Source organism: Eurosta solidaginis, chromosome 4, assembly GCF_040869045.1.
Source record: "Eurosta solidaginis isolate ZX-2024a chromosome 4, ASM4086904v1, whole genome shotgun sequence".
Classification (NCBI taxonomy): Eukaryota; Metazoa; Arthropoda; class Insecta; order Diptera; family Tephritidae; genus Eurosta; species Eurosta solidaginis.
Genome location: NC_090322.1, coordinates 183,400,772 through 183,422,381, shown reverse-complemented (window position 1 = coordinate 183,422,381; position 21,610 = coordinate 183,400,772). Strand labels below are relative to the sequence as shown.

At 38.8% G+C, this 21,610-nt stretch overlaps 1 protein-coding gene across 1 annotated transcript in view; it reads left to right on the top strand.

Moving 5' to 3' along the window:
• Nucleotides 1-21,610, top strand: part of wgn (wengen) — a 149,305-nt gene that overhangs the window by 109,399 nt on the left and 18,296 nt on the right. Inside the window, exon 5 of the mRNA XM_067784143.1 lies at nucleotides 21,463-21,600. Within this exon, the coding sequence (XP_067640244.1) occupies nucleotides 21,463-21,600 (138 nt within the window). The remainder of the gene's footprint in view (nucleotides 1-21,462; nucleotides 21,601-21,610) is intronic.

The window sequence follows — 21,610 nt, the reverse complement described above, 5'->3', positions numbered from 1 at the left end:
ATTGAAAGCACAGATTATTTTATTTTATTTTTAGAGCCACTCAAATTTAGGAAACCTTTACGAATAAAGAATAGGTTCTACACGCGGTGCGTCTGACTCGCGAGTCAACTGTGTACGTGTTGACTAGCCGTCAATATCAAACTCATTTTGATTTTCTCAAGTCAGTCAGAGTCATGTCTGTGTGCTAATACTTAAATATTTTCCCAATCACTTCGAATTTGACTCTTGACTCTGACTCCCACACACAGAGAGTAATTAAGAGTGTAACGTGAAATGAAAATTTTCCAGGAATCCATTTTCGCTTAAGTGTTTTTATTAATTTTTATATTTTTCAATATATAAAATCTTTAAAAACGCAAATATTTGTAGTTAATAAAAGCGTGAAATTCAAATATTTGAATGCCAACAATTTGCTGACAACATATTCGCGATGCCCCAAATGGTTTCCTTCAACTTGGCCAACATGCCATTTCAATGACTGCGAGCACTTAAAATACCAAGTTTGGTACAAGCATATTTACATACATACATTCGTGTTAATTGAATTACTGGCAAAATCGTTTAGTTTAGTTGAGGGCAATACGAAAATATGAATATTTTTTCACTTTAGCAGCTTGGGAGAAGTACTGCATGTAGCTCTTTCAAGTATATATTCCGAAAATTTTGACATTCGATGCTCAATCTTTACAAACGTTCGAATTGAGGAGTTTCTTCGTCACCGGCCAGACCCTTTATTCCGAATTTCACAAAAGTTAAGGTTGAATAAAGTCATTGGAAAACTTATTCTTCCTCTCTTGCCATTGTGGGACCCTACAGAGTCCTATTTTATATACGTGCAAAATATATGATCATTGATGCAACATGCATATTTTTTACACTCGGGTACCAATGAATAGTTCACTCTTTTTCACTAATACAGCACGCATACTTTTTCTGTGAATAAATATATTTTCACTTTAGAAAAGATGAATCTTACACAGGTTTTCATGCATTTAGCATACATACATCCTTTATGCATACAATTTGTTTTAACTGGGCAGGTATGAATGCTCCTGTTTGGCTTAGAGGCATAAAAATCGCCTTAGATGTGAAATTTCGGTCCACTCTTCCAAGAATTCTTACATTCGAAAAATGTCACTTAGAGAATCATCAGTTGATCTACTACCAGGATTTGTGAAGCGTGACAAGCAAAAAAGCGTCAAAAAGGATTTTTAAGCAAAACTAACTAAGTGGAAGGTGATGATTATTTAGTCGGCGCATATGCTGTTCAAATTGGTTTTGCATCAACACCATAACTTACAAGACCTAAATCTCCTTGCCAAGCTCTGATTTCTAGATAATGGTATTCAGTTAATCGGTGGCCAGTTTAGTTTCCTGACTTCAATCTGATATAAGAAACTCTATACCATACTTGAGAATGTTGCGTCAGAGGCAAACCATGCAACTAAAGTTGTATTATGAACTCCAGTCCAGCATGGAAGACCGTTGACCCTAAGGAAGTGTTGAAAGTGTCTCGAGAACTCAATTAGGGATCGGTTCGAAACAGTTTACAAAAAACGCCATTAAGAAAATAAGTGTTTTGGGTTTCACTACTATTTTACAGCACAGAAAAGAAAAAAATTATACGCTGAAATTGAAAAATTGGTTAACTTGAGTCCAGAAGCAGTTCAGACCCTTTTAAAAAACTTTGAAACTAGTCGTTATTCCGAAAATAAGAAGCGCAGTGGCTTTCCGAGCAAACTATGTTGCCTAGGTATCAGCTTCATCTTGAAAGAAGTAGACACAAAATCCAAAAAATTATGCTTCAAAACTAACCGAAGATATGACAAGCTCTTCAGAAAGTTGTGTGCATCCAAGAACAGTCCAATGAGCTCTGTTCAAGAAAGGCTTTAAGAGAAGAACACCATGCAAAAAGACTTTTATTTCTGAAAAAATCCCGTAAACTTCGCTTGGAGTTCGGGAAAGCACACAGAGAAAAGGGAATGGATTTTTTTCAAAAAATTTTATTTAGCGATGAGTATCAGTTCAATATTTTCGGTAGCTATTGAAGAACAAATGAGTGGAGGAAGAAAAATACTGCACTCGATCCGAAAAATTTGGTATCAATTATAAAGCCGCTACCATGGCAGTGTTACGGTTTGGGAGCTGTTGCGGCATTTGCAGTTTATAGAATTACATACATTGAGGGTAATAACGATCGTTTTCAATTCAAGCCTTTAGTGAAAGCTAATTTGAAACCATCGGTGGGTAAATTGGAGCGCCGTGCAGGTTGGATCTTGCATAAAGATGACGATCCAAGGCACACGGCGCATATTGTTTAGAATTGGCTGCTTTACTATACTTCCATACTATTTAGTACACCATATATTTAAGCATGTCTGGGAAGTTTTAGATTATAAAATTAGAGAAAAACCAGGACCCATGTTATAAAATAACTTCGTCCTCTTGGCAAATACTAGAAGCTGTCTAGGTCCTATACCATTTGCTGCTTCTAATAGCTGGAGTCTTAGCCTGGCAAGCGCACAGCACGAGCACAAAACGTTTTCAGTCATTTCCTCCTCCAACCCGCACTTCCTACATCTGGTATCACTGACCAAGCCTAATTTAAAGGCATGCGTGAGTATACAGTCTTGTCTTTTTAATAATGGAAGCAACTTTGTTAGTCTAAGCTTGGACCCACGCCTTCCCCCATTGGTCGATCATATGCACCTCTCGCCTTCTCTTAACCTCGCTCAATCTAATTGGCCCGTCTACGGATCAATCTTCAGGGGATGCGCCCTTTTTAGCTAGTTCACCCGTTTTTTTCATTTCCATCTATAGACGTATGCTTTTCCCCGTTCCGATGATTTCCAACGGTTGCTTACACTCTAACATACTTTAAGATGCTGTGCTATGCGAGATTATTGCCTTCATTGCTGCGTGGCTATCAATATAAAAGTTAACACGGCTGCAGTTTAAGCTATTCTCTTTCAGTGTTTCTACTGCTTTGGCAGCTTGTGGAATCCGTTTATTTCCAGATCAGCACAATATACCGCAGATCCTACTCTCTGCATTACTTTAATTATCTGTATCGCCTCATCCGCCATTTGAGCACCGCCCTTGCGCCAACTATCCACCTCTACCGTGGCTTTAAGTGCCCCCTCGAAGCGCATATAGGGAATCAGGTAGTATGTTCGTCCTGTAATTGATGACGCTATACTAGTTACTATGGCCGTATGGTCTGCCCTCAAGCTTTCCTGGGGCACTGAGCCTCGTTGCAGTTGTTAACGCTATGTTCTTTGCTACCAGGTTTACAGGTGTAATGTGCAGAATGTCGTACATTGCAGCCGTCGGGGTTGTTTTCAGCGCTCCCGTAATGCTAAGCAATGATAGCTTGCATACCCCCTCAATTTTTTTTTATGAGATAAGTTATTAGTCTTTTAATCCAGCGGAAATAGGGTGTGTATGCAGACTTTTGTCCGGCACTGTATATCTACTATATGGTTTTTAATTTTGCTTATAATAAACTTTGATTTCCATTACTGCAAATATTCACAAAAATAAAAACCGCTATTAAAATAGTTTACTAAATCTTTTCGAAAACTTTCCAATCTCTTACTCTCTACTTTTCTACTTTATAATTTTTCCATTAGGCAATGGGCCAAATGAAAACAATATCGAAATTCTGCCTACCGCCTCCGCCAATCTCTTTCTGCAACTACTTGGTCGCTGTTTTATTTCTATTTTCACCTCACAAAAATTATTCTTAGTTATTTGCAGAACATGTAAACAATTTATTGTAAACAAAGCAGACAATGAAAAATAAAAATAAACTACTGCATAAAAAGCTACATTTTATTGAATAGTCCAAACTTTTTTTATTCCTATATTTACTGGATTCTTCGAAAAATGGTTTGCATTAGGAACATTAACAAAACGAATTGAGTAAGATTTAAAAAGCTTAGCGAGCAGAGTATCTAAAAAATGTTTAGCAAAGTAACTCTGGTGAAAATAAACATTGTTCAACTTTTCGTGAGAATTGCCGCACAATTACCGTCTGTTTTATAATTCTGGCAAATATGTTTGTAGATATGTAGCACAGTAGAATAGCGAAAAAGTTAACTCTCGAGAAAGTTAAACGATCCGGCTAAGTTAACCGAGCTTGAGCGTCCACGTAGCGCTCTAAAAAGTTAACCTATTTTAACCTATTGATTAACTTTTCTGAGCTTTTTTCAAATTCAACCGTTTTTTTTGGCAATAAAAACAATTACGGGTATTCCCCTATTTCTGTGTTATTATCAAAGGTGGGTGCAGTTGATGTCAGCATTGACGACATTGAAAATTGGAACGACGTTCAAATTACGGAAGATGACGAAGATTGTAAAGTGTCCGATAATGATAACGAAGAATCAGCTATCGGGCAAGATATGCAACAACAGACAGTGAGTTTTTCGGAAGCAGTTGGATGCACCAGTACCTTGATAAAGTGGTATGAGAACAATAATGATACAAATCAGATATCAGATCTTATTAATATGAGGGTGAAAATTGTCAAAAGCTTTTACACAAAAGACAAAACAAAAACAAACAAGTCTCGACTGCTTCTTTAAACCAGCTCTTACAAATTAATAAGTACATATCGACGTGCCATACGAAAAGTAACACAACATTTTTTCATAGGATTTCTTTGTAAAAATTTTTTTAAGTGTTACTTTTCGTATGGCACGTCGATATTTACCAAAAACTATGTTTATTACGGCATTTTTTCAAATTTGAAAGCCGCTTGGAGAAAATAAGCAAACTACCCTTGGGACATTTTGGTTAACTTTTCGCGATTCTACTGTATTTTTAAAGTTTCATCGACTTTGGGAGGTAAGCGAAGTTGTGTTTTTATACCTTTCACGAATATGAGATTATGTATAAATTATCTGTTTTATATATTACTTGTAAGTAATATTAACACAGTGTTACAAAAAAGGCAATAGTTAAAATACCTGGGAAGTCATACAATTTTTCTATTATACCTCCAAGACCTAAAAATAAATGCATACCTAAAAGATTTTCTCCGGGCACCCCCAAAATCGTGAGTTACGACAAAAAAAACCTGTTTTCGTACCTTTGGTTTCTTGCGAGCCTATAACTTTGTTGGCTATAACTCAATTTTCAGTTTATCTCCGGATCGTATAGGTAGCGATTTAGACCTTTCCCACATAATAGAACTGCCAAAATTTTCCTAAAGAACAATATTATTACACTTTTCTTCGGGTTTCGTCCACGTTGATGCTATCTGCATTCATTTTTTTATAGAAAGACTATACCAACCCTGCGTAGCATCGAAACTGAAAATTAATTATGAGTTCAATGAGCATTCAATTTCTTCAATATGCTTAAAATTTACTGTTATTAAAATTGTTATGAAAACAAAATTTGAAAAAAAAAAAATTTAAAATCGTATCAAAACGACTGAGAAATGTTTACTTGGCACATTGTTTTCTCAATTTAGATGACTGTAACTTATGCAGTTCTCAACCGATTTTACAGTTTTGGATGAACAAATCTTCATTCTTTAAAATGGCACACACACACATTGTAGGATATGTATGAACATTTGTGTGTATTCACCCAACAAACCAATTATTTTTTATTAATTGGCTCTCAAGAGTCCAAAGGTAAAAGCAAACAACTAAGGACGGGACTGTCTTCGGCTGTGCCGAACACTTCATCCCTTTCATGAATGGGGCTGAACAATAATCTTATCCCGTTCGTAATCTCCAATTAATCGGATGTAAAGATAAGAAATATATAGATGTACATACCTAAACAATTTTTAAAATAAATATAAAATAAATAATGGCAATATCTGAACGATCGGTTGTATGGGTTATATATTATATTTAGCTCCGATCAAAGTGATTTTTTCAGGAAATCTTCTATGATATATTAAAATATATATCACCGAGTTTCACATTTATACTCTCTAAATTAAGCGAGAAATGGCCAAAAATCTTTCTATCTGAACGATCGGTTGTATGAGATATATATTATATATAGCTCTGATCTAAATGATTTTTTCACAAAATCTTCTATGATATATTAGAATAAATATCACCAAGCTTAACGTTTTTATATTGGAAATTAAGGGACAAATTGCCAAAAATCTTTCTATCTGAACGATCGGTTGTATGAGATATAACTATATATAGCTCCGATTGTTTTTAGGCAAACTAAGCGTTTTTAGTTCACAAGATGGTTGGCGCTCGATATAATATTTTACGATTAAAAAAGGCAAACATGCGAACGATCGGAAGTTTCGTGAAGAATTAGAAAAGACATTTTGTTTTTATTATTATATATCAAAGATGTGAATACATTCGATATAATGACATTGCTATAAATTTGTTATCGCAACTTATCGATATATAATATTGTTACGAATATTAGCAAAACTAAGGAGTGCTGCCAGCTCTAAGCCGATCTAAGCAGTGACGTGAATGCACATCAATAATTCAATCATTATGTATCTACATAAACGAATCAATAATTGCGTCTACACATATGTACACATTCCGACGAGCAACATTTACATACAAGGCAGCGAGAGATGAGATGTCACACACCGATGAATTTACTTATACGCTTATGTGTGTGCGGGAGACTGTAAACTACAAACACATGCATATACCTTATCTGAGTTGTCACAAGAGAGAGCAATAATTTGTGCACGTAGTTGTGGCTGGCGATTTTGTAGCCGAAACAACTAGTAACTTCTGGAAATCGAAGAGCCTAGAAGTATGCAGCGTAAACTATAAAAGCGATGCAGGCGAGTAAGAAGTAATTCAGTTTGATTTGAATTGTCAAGCAGTTACGAGTAAGACGATATCTAGCGAGCAATAGCACTATTATTTTGAAAGTCAGTTTCCTTTAAGATATCAGTTTGGTTATTAAGCTATTCGTTGCACAGTTTGGGTGTTATTGTGAAGTACTTAATAAAGGCCATTTTTCCATCATTCAATATTGGAGTTATTTATTCAACAGTTTAGTGATTCGAACTTAGCAGAGGATTGCAAATAAGAGGATTTGCAAGTAAATTCGTTACAATTGGTGTCAGAAGAGGAATTGTTGAATAAATTCTAGAGGACAACAAGGACATGGCAAAGTTAAGTGAATTGAAGATCCCGCAACTGAAGAAGGAGTTGGAGAGCCGTGGATTGAATACAAGCGGCGTTAAACTCGAACTTCAGGCACGGCTACGAGAAGCAATGGAAGCAGAAGGAATTGATGTGGAAGAGCATGTCTTTCATCTTGATGGCGAGGAGACAACAAAAATTGAAGAGAAGAACGAAACATCGCAGACGGTTACCAGTACAGACTTGAACATGATTTTAGCTGCAATATCTGCTCAAACATCGACAGTGTCATCTCAACTGGCAGAACAGCAGACATATATGGAATCGCAGGAGAACCGTATAACATCCAAGATGGAAGAACAGAAGACATATATGGCATCACAACTAGAATCGCAGGAGACACGCATAACATCGAAGATGGAATCGCAGGAAACCCGTATAACATCACAATTGGAAGAACAGAAGACATATTTGGCATCTCAACTGGAAGCGCAAGAGGCACGTATATCTGAAATGTCGGCACTAATTTCGGAACAGGTATCATCGCAGCTCTTTGTGAAACTGGAAGAGCAGGATGCAAAAATTTTACAACTCGAGGACAAAATTGATGCCGAAATAGAAGCGTTAAAAGGTCGTATGGAGCAGTTACAACTAAACCGCCCAGCTGTTTCAGCAAGCAATCCAAAGGTAAAAACACCATCCTTTGACGGTTCTGTTCCTTTCCAGGTCTTTAAGCTACAGTTTGAGAAGACCGCAGCAGTGAACAACTGGAATGCGGAAGATAAAGTTGCTGCACTATTCGTGGCATTGAAGGGGCCAGCAGCGGAAATTCTACAGACGATTCCCGAAGGAGAGCGGAACAATTATGAAGCATTGATGGCTGCTGTAGAACGACGTTATGGAAGCGAGCATAGGAAACAGATATTCCAAATTGAGTTGCAAAACCGCTACCAAAAAGCAAATGAAACATTGCAGGAGTTTGCTTCAGATATTGAAAGATTGGCTCATCTTGCAAATGCGGACGCACCCGTGGAATACACTGAAAGGGTAAAAATCCAGAGTTTCATAAATGGCATACGGGACGTGGAAACGAAGCGAGCTACATACGCAAACCCAAAGCTGACATTTTCTGAAACGGTATCACATGCATTGACTCAGGAAACGGCCTCACTATTGAGTAAACCAGCATACAAAGCTCATCGTGTAGAAGTGGAAAGACCAGATTGGGTAGACACTATTTTGGAAGCACTGAAGGGATCACAACAGAAAAATGCCGGAGTTATTAAATGTTTCAAGTGCGGCAACCCAGGTCATATTGCACGACATTGCAGCAGCGGTCCCAATAGCTCCAACAATGTGGGTGGTCGTAAACGCAGAGCAGAAGGTGATGAGCAAATATCCAAGACCACTCAATCGTTAAACTAAATCGAGTCAGCCGCAAGGGGCGACAGCTGGCTCCCGCAATTGAATGCCCCATAATCTCTATCTCGCAGATTGGAAGAAGATCGAGCAACCTTACTGTTGGAGGACATGTGGACGGAAAGGAACGGTTATTGACTGTAGATACGGGTGCATCTCATTCCATCATTCGAGCGGATTTAGTCAACAAAAAGATAAGACCATTGCTTGGAGCAAGATTACGTACAGCCACGGGAGAGGACACCCAGGTAATTGGAGAAGTAGAATGTGAAGTCGCAATTGGGAACGTCATGGTAGTACACAATTTTATAGTGGCAGAAATTGTTGATGAAATCATAATTGGAGTGGACTTCTTAATCGACCAGGGCATCAAGATCGACATGCAAAGCAAGACGATGCGATATAAAAACATAGATGTACCACTTAATTTCGGCTACGAGAGAGGCTACAGCAGTAAACGAGTGCTGGTGGAAGAGAGTCAGCAAATACCACCAAATTCCGAAGCAGTCATCTGGGCAAAGGTTGATGGAGATTGTGGGACAAACAAATTGTGGGTTGTCGAAGCAGCAAACAAATCATCACTAAACATACTTGTAGGAAAAACCCTGGCTATGACAAAACAAGATGGACGTATTCCGGTAAGAGTACTCAATGAGTTCAAGTCACCACTCAAACTGACTAAAGGAGCTATTTTGGGAAGATGCCAAGAGGCTGAAGTGGTTATTAACTGTGAACAGCTCCAGGAACACGTTTCAGCTAGTAATACTGATCTTTCAAATGACATCACGGCATGGATGCAGGGACTAGAGGAAGCATATCAGAGTAAGGCAAAACAACTGCTCCTAAAGTACGCGAACATATTTGACCAGGATGATTCTAAACCAGGCCGCACCAACGTTGTGAAACATCAAATTGACACTGGAGATGCGAGACCGATCCGTCAAGCTCCACGTAGTGTTCCACTGGCGAAGCGGGAAGTTGTGAGTCAAATCATTCAAGAAATGAACGACAGCGGCGTCATCGAACCATCAGCTAGTCCATGGAGCTCACCGGTAGTACTTGTAAAAAAGAAGGATGGAAAAATGAGGTTTTGCGTGGACTACCGGAAGTTGAATGACGTAACGAAAAAGGATAGCTACCCATTGCCAAGAATTGACGACACTCTGGACTCGCTATCTGGTACGAAATGGTTTTCCACGCTGGACTTGAAAAGCGGCTACTGGCAAGTGGAGGTGAAGGAGGAAGATAAAGAGAAAACAGCCTTCAGTGTCGGTGATGGTCTTTGGCAATTTACAGTGATGCCTTTTGGACTTTGTAATGCACCAGCTACTTTTGAGAGACTCATGGACCAGGTACTGAAAGGACTACATTGGAAAACATGCTTGGTGTACCTGGACGACATCATCGTATTGGGCAAGAACTTTGATGAACATCTTAAGAACTTGGAGGAAGTTTTCCAGAGAATAGCTGGCGCTGGTCTGAAGTTAAGTCCCAAAAAGTGTGCGCTGTTTAAAAAGGAAGTCAATTATTTGGGTCACAAGGTAACGACAGAGGGCATCTGCACTGCGAACGAAAAAATAGAGGCTGTACAGGATTGGCCAAGACCACAGAATCTACATGAATTGAGAAGTTTTCTTGGGCTGTGCACATATTACCGCCGATTTGTACCAAATTTTTCCAGCGTAGCCCATAGCCTCCATGAGCTTACAAGAAAAAACAAAGCTTTTGAATGGAAGAAGGAGCAAGAAGTGGCTTTCCAAACATTGAAGGAGCGTTTGTGCACTGCCCCAATGTTAGCATATCCGATTCCAGGAGCAACATTTATTCTAGATACAGATGCAAGTGGATATGCTATAGGAGGCGTTTTATCACAACTGGTCGATGGACAGGAGAAGGTAGTTGCCTATTACAGCCGTTCGATTGGAAAACCAGAGAGGAACTACTGTGTTACGCGGAGAGAGCTGTTGGCATTGGTAGAGTGCATTAAACATTTTCACAAATACCTCTACGGCCAGCGATTCCATGTCAGGACAGATCACGCAGCATTGAAATGGCTTCTGCAGTTCCGTAATCCGGAAGGACAATTGGCACGGTGGATCGAGCGACTTCAAAGCTATGACTTTTCCATTGAGCATCGAAAAGGTAGTACCCATGGAAATGCCGATGCAATGTCACGAAGGCCATGTAGTTTGGAATGCAAGCACTGTTCAAAGGCCGAGGCTAAAGAAGACATTATAGATGTCCGGCTAATGACTATAACGTGTACGGATGAATGGGACAAGGAACAACTAAGGAAGTGTCAGCTAGAAGATACAGATCTGTCACATGTTATGCAAGGGCTCGAACGAAACGAAAGACCAAGCAGAGAGGATATGTCAGCAGAGAGTCCCATTGCGAAGTCATATTGGGCACAGTGGAACAGTTTGGAATTGATATCCGGTTGCTTGCATCGAGTATGGGAGAGTGAGGATGGTCAGTGCAAGAAGAAACTTATAGTTGTTCCCAGAAAGAGGATTCCTGACGTGCTCAGCGAGTTGCACAATGGTCCAAGTGGAGGCCATCTTGGAATCACGAAGACACTCGAGAAGATTAAGCAGAGATTCTATTGGGTTGGTTGCCGTCAGTCGGTCACCGAGTGGATTGCCAATTGCGAGGTATGCAACAGAGCGAAAGGGCCCAAAACCCGAAGTCGTGGCCAGATGAAGCAGTATATTTCAGGTGCACCATTTGAAAGGATCGCCATGGATGTCGCAGGTCCATTTCCTACTAGCAACCGCGGAAACAAATACGTACTGGTGGTTATGGATTATTTCAGTAAATGGCCAGAGGTATACCCAATCCCAAACCAAGAAGCAGAAACAGTAGCAGAAGTGGTTAAAAACGAATGGGTTGCAAGGTATGGTGTACCAATGGAGTTACATTCTGACCAAGGCAGGAATTTTGAATCAGCTGTGTTCCAAGAACTGTGCAAGAAGTTGGGCATTCGAAAAACACGGACAACTGCATTGCATCCTCAGTCCGATGGTATGGTGGAACGTTTCAATAGAACATTGGAGGAGCATTTAAGGAAAGTAGTCGACAAGTACCATAAAGACTGGGATACACACATATCATTATTCTTGATGGCCTACCGATCGGCAGTACATGACACAACGGGCCAAACTCCCGCAAAGGTAATTTTTGGCAATGACCTTCGACTGCCAGCTGATTTGAAGTATGGGATAGATGCCGATGAGGAGAGGAATGTCAAGAAATCCACTGATGTCTTAGAAGAAGAGCTGAGAGAGATACACGATCTGGTAAGGCAACGAGCAAAGATTATGAGTGACAAGATGAAAGCGAGGTACGATAAAGCAATTAATTCGGAAGGGTTTCAGGAAGGAGATTTGGTGCTGCTATACAACCCACAACGAAAAAAAGGTTTGTCCCCGAAATTGCAGTGTAACTGGGAAGGCCCATACAAAGTTGTAAAACGGATCAACGATGTAGTGTACCGCATACAAACCACAACCAAACCACGAACCAAAATGAAAGTGGTTCATTTGGAGAGATTAGCAGCGTTTAGATCGAGAGATTTGTCTGATCGGGACGATCAGACTTAGGTGGAGGGCAGTGTTACGAATATTAGCAAAACTAAGGAGTGCTGCCAGCTCTAAGCCGATCTAAGCAGTGACGTGAATGCACATCAATAATTCAATCATTATGTATCTACATAAACGAATCAATAATTGCGTCTACACATATGTACACATTCCGACGAGCAACATTTACATACAAGGCAGCGAGAGATGAGATGTCACACACCGATGAATTTACTTATACGCTTATGTGTGTGCGGGAGACTGTAAACTACAAACACATGCATATACCTTATCTGAGTTGTCACAAGAGAGAGCAATAATTTGTGCACGTAGTTGTGGCTGGCGATTTTGTAGCCGAAACAACTAGTAACTTCTGGAAATCGAAGAGCCTAGAAGTATGCAGCGTAAACTATAAAAGCGATGCAGGCGAGTAAGAAGTAATTCAGTTTGATTTGAATTGTCAAGCAGTTACGAGTAAGACGATATCTAGCGAGCAATAGCACTATTATTTTGAAAGTCAGTTTCCTTTAAGATATCAGTTTGGTTATTAAGCTATTCGTTGCACAGTTTGGGTGTTATTGTGAAGTACTTAATAAAGGCCATTTTTCCATCATTCAATATTGGAGTTATTTATTCAACAGTTTAGTGATTCGAACTTAGCAGAGGATTGCAAATAAGAGGATTTGCAAGTAAATTCGTTACAATATACACGCTTAAGTTCAAAGACATAGTACTTATACAAAATAAAGGCAATATGAGAAATTATAACGTGATTGATTTAAAGCTTAAACATTCACCCCCCCTTGAGAGCACAAAGGGCTATCAACAGGTAGTCGTCTTATTTTAGCAGTGGCCCGCTGAACTTCCTTGCCAGCAGTTTTGATTGTTACTACCCTCACGATACCATCATTGCCTGGATGTAGATGAATTATGCGGCCAAGCTTCCACTGAAGCGGTGGAATGTTTTCTTCCTCCAAAATGACTACATCACCAATATTTAATGGCGGACCTGACTTAACCCATTTATTGCGACATTGCAAGCTTTGCAAGTAATCTTTATGCCATTTGTCCCAGAACTGTTGAAAGTACCATTGTAATTGCTGGTACCTCTGCAAGCGATTGAAGTTTTCGACGCCTTTTACATCTGGTTCAGGAATCGCATTTAACGCAGTGCCAATAATGAAATGGCCAGGAGTAAGGGCAGGTACATCGCAAGCGTTTTCAGGCACTGCCGTGATCGGTCTAGAGTTGAGTATTGACTCGATTTGGATGATAAGAGTATTAAATTCTGAAAAGATTAGTGCAGAGTTATTCATTATTCGTTTGAGGTGGTACTTAAAAGATTTAACGGCAGCCTCCCATAGCCCGCCAAAGTGTGGTGAACGGGGAGGTATATGCTTCCACAGAATTCCGTTAATAGCACAATCCCTTGCGATTTCGTCTTGAGATTGTTTCTGCTGGAACATACTGAACAGCTCTTCTAGCTCTTTTCGAGCGCCCACAAAATTGGTAGCGTTATCGCTATACAAAACCGCGCAACGTCCACGACGAGCTATAAAGCGTTTCAAAGCCATAAGAAATCCCTTGGTACTGAGGTCGTCAACGAGCTCCAGATGCGTGGCCTTAGTGACGAAGCATACGAATATGGCTACATATGCCTTTGTTGGTGCCGTACCGCGGCGGCGAAAATGAATAAAAAAAGGTCCACAGTAGTCAATTCCAACAACATTAAACTGCCTTGATTGTTGTACTCGCAATTCAGGCATATCTGCCATGAGTTGATCGTGCCTTAGTGGACGTGCTCTGGAGCAACGAACACAATGATGAACGATGGAGCGGACAGCAACTTTCCCGTGAATAGGCCAAAACGTTTGTCTCGTTATGCTAAGGAGTGCTTGCGGCCCAACATGATGATTGATAATGTGTAAATGAGTCAATAGTGTTTGTGTAAAGACATGGCACTTGGGAAGTATTATTGGATGCTTGCTGTTGAAATCTAAAGCTGAATTCCGTAAACGTCCACCTACCCTAAGAATTCCCTCATCATCAATAAACGGCATGAGAGCCTTAAGTTTACTTTGCTTTAGCACAGTATTATTGCATCTCAATGAGAGAAACTCTGAAGTGAATTCCTCTTGCTGAATTGATTTTACAATAGCAATCAATGCGAGTCGAAGTTCTTCTGGAGAGAGTACACCTGAGCGACGATTTGATTTAGTGGTTGTGCAGTTATTCTTAAAACGTAATATGTATGCGACTACATTGAGTAGACTTTGATAGTTGTTGTGATATTTGACATTTTCTATGAAGCTTATTTCGTGCGTGGCTGCTAGAACAAGTTTTATTTTTTTTCTTTGTAGAATATCGTCATTGTGATGAATTCCCACAGGCGGGGCAGGCCAAAAATCTTCAGATTGTTTTAAAAAACAAGGGCCGTTATACCACAGGCTGGAATGAATTAATGCCTTAGGTAGTACCCCACGTGACAGTAAATCAGCTGGATTGAGATCGGTTGGTATGTAGCGCCATTGAGAAAATTGACTGCTTTCCTGAATTAACGCAACCCGGTTAGCGACAAATGTTTGCCAGCAGCACGAATCTTGTTGGAGCCAATTTAAAACTATAGTGGAGTCGGTCCAATAGTTGATGCTCTGAAATTCTAGGTAATTAAAAATTGTTTTTATGCGTTTTACCAGCTCGGCCATTATGACTGCAGCACACAATTCTAGCCTTGGCAGACAACATTTTTTAAGCGGCGTTACTCTTGTTTTAGCGCATAATAATTTAATGGTGACAGCGTCCCCGTCTTCAGAGATACTTTTCACATATAGGCATGCTCCATACGCATCTTCAGAACTGTCTGAAAACGCATGAAGCTCATATTTTGCACACGGTGCAAACGCTTGGCGATCGATCTCAAAGTCATTTAGGCAATGTAGCTGCTCTTGAAAGTTTTCCCATCTACTATGGTACTCTTGCGGCAGTGCCTCGTCCCAGCTCAGCTTTAAACGCCATAATTGCTGCATGAATATCTTGGCAAGTACTACAACCGGGCTAATTAGACCAAGTGGGTCAAAAAATTTTGCAATTTCAGAGAGAATGCTGCGTTTTGTAAATGTTTTTGGGCTCTGTGCAGGCGGTTTTTGATAAAGAAACTTATCTGTAGAAGGGTTCCAAATATGACCTAATGTCTTGACAGCATTTTTCCCCTTAATTTGAAAAAACTTCTCCTTATCTTCTTCGGGCACAGCCGACAAAATGTCATTATGATTGGCGCACCATTTCTTTAACTCGAATTTCCCTCTCAACAGCATTGACTCTAATTGTCTCTGCAAGATCTTTGCATCTTGAACAGTATTAGCACCTGTTAATAAGTCATCGACGTAGAATCCATTTAGAGCCGCTTGTGCGGCGTAAGGAAAATGTTGGCCTTCATCCGTACAAAGCTGTTGTAAAGCGCGTGTTGCCAAAAACGAAGCAGATGCTGTTCCGTACGTTACCGTACATAATTGAAATATCTCAATGGGATCACCTTCACATGAACGCCATAAAATGTAATGAAAACGTCGATCATCAGGATGAAGTGATATCTGGCGGTACATTTTTGTGATGTCCGCTGTAAAAACGTATGTAAAATATCGAAAACGAAGCATTGTTGTAAACAAGTCAGACTGAATCACGGGTCCAATCATAAGCAATTCGTTTAAAGAGACACCAGTGCTTGTTTTGGATGAGGCATCAAAAACAACCCTAATTTTTGTTGTGGAGCTAGAAGGCTTAAATACACAGTGATGAGGAATTACGTAGTGTGTAGTTTTAATATCCGAAGGTGCAACCCTTTCCATGTGAGATAAATTAATAAACTCTTCCATAAATTCTACGTATTGTACCCTCAGTTGCTCATTTCTGCGAAATTTTGCCTCTAGCAAATAAAATCTTTTTAACGCAATATTGTAAGATTCTCCTAACATGTTGACATTCTGTTTGAATGGCAATCTTACTTGGTATCGACCGCATTGCATGCGAGCAATATTTTTTTGGAAGTGCGCTTCGCATTCTCTTTCTTCTTTTGTTGTTGTATTGTGAGATGGACAGCTGAATTCCTCAATTTTCCAAAAAGCTTTAATCGAGTTATTGAGCATTGAATCTTTGCTTACGTCGGTAAGCGTTGTAAAATAGCTACTTGTATTTTCAGATTTTAGAGCGGAAAGTTTTCCCGCCACTACCCAGCCTAGCAACGTATTCTGTGCTATCGGCAAGTTAGGCCCAAGCTTAATTTGACCGACTGAGAGTATATCATAAAATAAATCTACACCAATAAGAAGATCAACACGTCGCGGAGCGTTGAAAAACGGGTCGGCTAAGGGAATATTTTTTGGAATGTTCCACTCATCAATACAAATTTTGCGATCAGGCATCTGCCCAGTTATATTAGGGAGAATTAAGGCCTCCAAGGTGGAAGAAAATTCATTGAAGCGCGATTTTATTGTTAAGGTAGCTTTAAACTTCGTTGACGTTTGCATGTTGTTTGCAGACGTGAAAGATGTAGGAGAATATTGACGTTTGATTCCAGCGATTTTAACGATGCGCTCGGAAATCATGTTTAACTGAGAACCGGAGTCCAAAAGTGCGCGGCACGTAATATTTTGATTGAAATTGTTAACCAAGTGTAGGATAACAGTTCCCAGAATATTGTTATCGCTCGATTTGCTATGCAAGGTGACTTGAGGATTAGCTGTAAAATTGAGACTTGGAGATTGCAAATTAGTAGAAAAACCTGTTTGATGGTTGTTGTTGCTGTTCGCTTGCGAGACAGAAGTATTCATTTGGTGCAGTAGTGAATGGTGCTTATGACCACAGGAGTGGCATTTAAAATTAGACGGGCAATTTAATGCAGTATGATTATTTGTTTTTAAACAGTTTTCACATAACTTTAGCTCTCGAATTTTTTGTAATCGTTCCTTTACGGGTAAGTTTATGAATGATATGCATCGATAAACTAAGTGACCTGATTTATGGCAAAAGTTGCATATAATTTTTGTGGCCGTGAATGTTTTATGTTGCTTTTGATTTTTAGATGGGCTTGTGTTAGTGGAATTGGGATTGCTCAGAGAGTTTGTTTGTACATTACCTTCTAATATTTGGCATCTTTTCTTCAAAAATGTCATTAGTTCAGTAAGCGTTGACATACGATCTGTAGCAGATTCCTCATTCCATTTTAAAGTGGTTTGGGCATCCAATTTTGACGTTATTAAGTGAACAACTAGGTCACCCACTGATCAACTGGACGATTTAGGTTACGCAATCCAACCATGTGATTGTTCATCTTGTCGATTAGATTTCGCAGATCGGCAGAGTTTGCATTAGTAATTTTAGGATGATGGAACATAAGTTCGATGTGCCCTTTGCCGATCACTCTTTTATTTTCAAATCGCTCTCGGAGACGCTGTAATGCAACCTCATAATTTTCAGATACTATCTTCAACCCTTCGATAGTTGCCTTAGCAGTACCTTGTAACTTTGCTATCAAATGATGAAATTTCGCGAGAGTTGTGATGTGCTGGTTATTGTGTACCAGTGAAATGAACTCATCGTACCAACTCATCCAAGCAGTAACCTCACCTGAAAATGAGTGCAGTTCTATCTTAGGTAATCTAATGGTGTCATACCTTTCTGGCGTTAAACTATCCACAATTGTTGTGTTGGCTCCATTGTCCAATTTACCGAGCATAACCTTTATGGTGGATGCAGTTAGGTAATATAGCTCCTCGTACGTGGATCGATGATGCTGTGCAGTTTCTTCAGGATCTCTTTCCTCAATTTTTGACTGGACGCTGAGAAATGTGCTGAATGCATTTTCCAGTGCTTCAAGGCGAATGGTTAGCTCCGATGATGAAATCAAGGTAGGATCTTGCTTCATACGTTCAATGTATTCACGGGTGCGCTCCATTTGTTGCTCGCACACGGTGCGACGGGTATTCAGGATGGTAGCAGCCTTTTGTCCCTTTGCAGAAGCAGTGGAGTTTGTACTTCCTGCGCCTTCGCCCTTTTTAGCCGCGTGGCTCTGCTCATTGTCAGACATGTTTGCACAAATATTTGTTAAATATAATTATCTCGCCGGGGCCTCCAAATGTTTTTAGGCAAACTAAGCGTTTTTAGTTCACAAGATGGTTGGCGCTCAATATAATATTTTACGATTAAAAAAGGCAAACATGCGAACGATCGGAAGTTTCGTGAAGAATTAGAAAAGACATTTTGTTTTTATTATTATATATCAAAGATGTGAATACATTCGATATAACGACATTGCTATAAATTTGTTATCGCAACTTATCGATATATAATATACACGCTTAAGTTCAAAGACATATTACTTATACAAAATAAAGGCAATATGAGAAATTATAACGTGATTGATTTAAAGCTTAAACACCGATCAAGGTGATTTTTTCAGGATATCTTTTGTGATATATTAGAATTAATATCACCGAGTTTCACGTTTATACTTTCTAAATTGCGGCAGGAATGACCAAAATTGTCTTATCTGAATGATCGGTTGTATGGGAGATATATGTTATAGTGGTCCGATCCTACCGGATCCGACAAATGTCTAATATAATACAAAAATACATCCTTGTGCCAAATTTCATTGAGATATCTCAAAATTTGAGGGACTAGTTTTCGTTCAAACAGACAGACGGACGGACAGACGGACATGGCTATATCAACTCAATTCGTCGCCCTGATCAATTCGGTATACAGGAAATTTGTTAGTGTTTAAAATTATAAATAAACATTGTAACTAGTCTCTAATTCGTTTTTTTCTATTTCTTTTTAATTGCGTGCGATCGCGCCCCACGACCCGGGTGCCAGATTCCCCCCGCAAACAGTGCAAGTTATAGTTCCCGCAAAACTCTCGTTGATTTTTTAATTTTATTCCCCAAGGGTGTTTCAGATTTTCTTCCATATAAAAAATAAAGCTATGCCTTTCGTATGGTGGAAAATATAAAACACTCTTGGGAAAAAAGCTTTCAAATATCAATGAGAATTTTGAGAGACCGATCACTTGTACTTTTTTATACTCAAATATATTGAGCTTCAAAACCGAAAAAAAACTACACCTTCTTCAGCTTTAGTTGAGAAAGTTGCAATTGAAGCTCAGAAAGTTACAATTGAACCTCAGAAATTTTCAATTTAAGTTCAGAAAATTACAATTGAAGGTCAGAAAATTACAATTGAAGTACAAAAAATTACAATTGAAGTTCACAAAATTACAATTGAATTTCAGAAAACTACAATTGAAGCTCAGAATTTTTTATTCAACTTAAATTGTAAGAAGCAGCAAGTGGAGTAAGTCCTAGGAAGGTTCTAGTATTTGCCAAGAGGACGGAGTTATTTTATAACATAGGTCCTGGTTTTTGATTGGTCGTTAAAACAAACTTCTGGTAACACTACGGACTCAATCAGTCTATGTGAGGTCCCCATGGATCGGCCAGTTCAACCTAACCTAACCTAATTTGTAATTTTATGAACTTCAATAGTAGTTTTCTGAACTTAAATTGAAAATTCTGAATTTCAATTATAACTTTCTGAACTTCAATAGAAACTTTCTGAACTAAAACTGAGAAAGGTATAAGTTAAGAGGACGAAGTTTTCGTAAAATTTTAATATTGGATTGGGTAGTTTCAATTACAAAATTCATAAAGTGATTTCTTTAAATACCAAAACTAAAAAAAGAAGAACTAAACTGACAAAATTTGAAAAAAATGTCGACTATTGTTTTTCAGTTCGCTGTTGTATGTACTTATTTATGCATCTTATAGAATATAGGAAATTAGTATAGTAAAGCCCCGGACAGTTTTTTCGAGAACTAAAACAGGGGCGGGCAGATTTATTTATCTATCCTATTAATGGTGCGTTTCCTTTGAAATTTGGTACGTAGATAGCCATCTGTCTAGCTTAACATAGATAATACTTCTTTTTCAAGAAGGTGATTGGACTTGAAAATTGATAGGTAGATAGCTCATTCCCAGAGAGTTACAATCTTCTTGAATTTCTGAAAACTATTCACGTAAACTAAACAAGCAAGAAAGCGTCTGACGGATCTGTTAGTATTATATTAAAGTGCACTAGTGATACTCAAGGATTTGGCACTCATGACAAATATAAGACCATCCACACAGCTAAATTCAGGCATATCCTTATTTGTTTCTTATATATTTTCTTGCTTTTATATTATTATTTTTTTTTTTTACCCAACCATATGTTGCAAATTAAGTATGCAAAAGGCAAATATGATGTTCAGCACAATGCCAAAAATTTGTTTTCATTTTTGGAAGTGCTCGTATGTAAACATGTGTGGGTACACTTAAAATAGCTAACACATGTGTTAATTGTTAAACCCTTTATGGAGTCATTTCAACATTAGTGTTCGATTCGTATCAGATATATTGAACCCCTCTTGGAAAAGGCAAAAATGTGGTAAAACTTTAACCGAATGTTTGGTGAAATTTCATTCAAACTCGAATATTGTTTCAGAAATGCATTACCTATCCCAGCAAACTTGAAAGAAAGAAGTCCTACTTCAAAATTTTTCTCAAAACCGCTTTATTTTAGAATTTTTATCATAAACGCCCTATCTCAGCGTAGACGCAAAATATTTTGAGCTGAGATAAGGCGGCGCTTATGAAAAAGTTCTAAGATAGGCTGGTTTTCAACCAAATTCTGAGATAGGTGGTTTTGGAAAAAAAAAATTTAGTGATAGGATTTTTTTGGACTGCAATCGAGTTGGAAGATATATTGTCTTATTAGTTAAAGCATTTCTTCCGTTTTTGTTTGCTTTGTCAAAATCAGCTATCGAAAAGTGAGTTTATGTCGGAACCTTTTTCAAGTCTTTCGAGGAGTGAAATCGTTTTGTGCCGAAAAGCTGTAGATGTTTTCCCAATATTATAAAAATTCCATATATCATAACATTTATCGGCTGCCGAGGGTCCTGGTTTCGAATCCCGGGCAAAGTCACATCAAAAATTTAGAAAAAAGTTTTTCTAAATGCAGTGTCCTCTCGGAACTGATTTGGCAAACATTCCGAGTGTATTTCTGCAATGAAAACTTTTCAGTAAAAATTCATCTGCCTTGCAGATGCCGTTCGGAGTCTGCATACAATATGTAGGTCCTGTCCCGCCAATTTGTAGGGAAAGTTAAAAGGTGCACGAAGCAGTTTAGAAGAGAGGCTCTGCCAAGATCCCCTCGGAAGTAAATCGCGTCAAGTATTTAATTTTTATAATAATACCATTTACTTATTATCATATTTCTTTCGTTTTCAAATTCATAATCCATTTTTTTCCTTATTATTTTAGATGTCGAAGAACTGTCTACAAAGCTTATGGCAAAATTGGCGGAAGTTCAGAGTATGGACGGTGGAACATTCTTTATTGGCAATGCGGATGCACTGGGAGTCCCAACGAATTTCCAGCCGCGGCATATGCTATTGCCGGGTAAGCACTA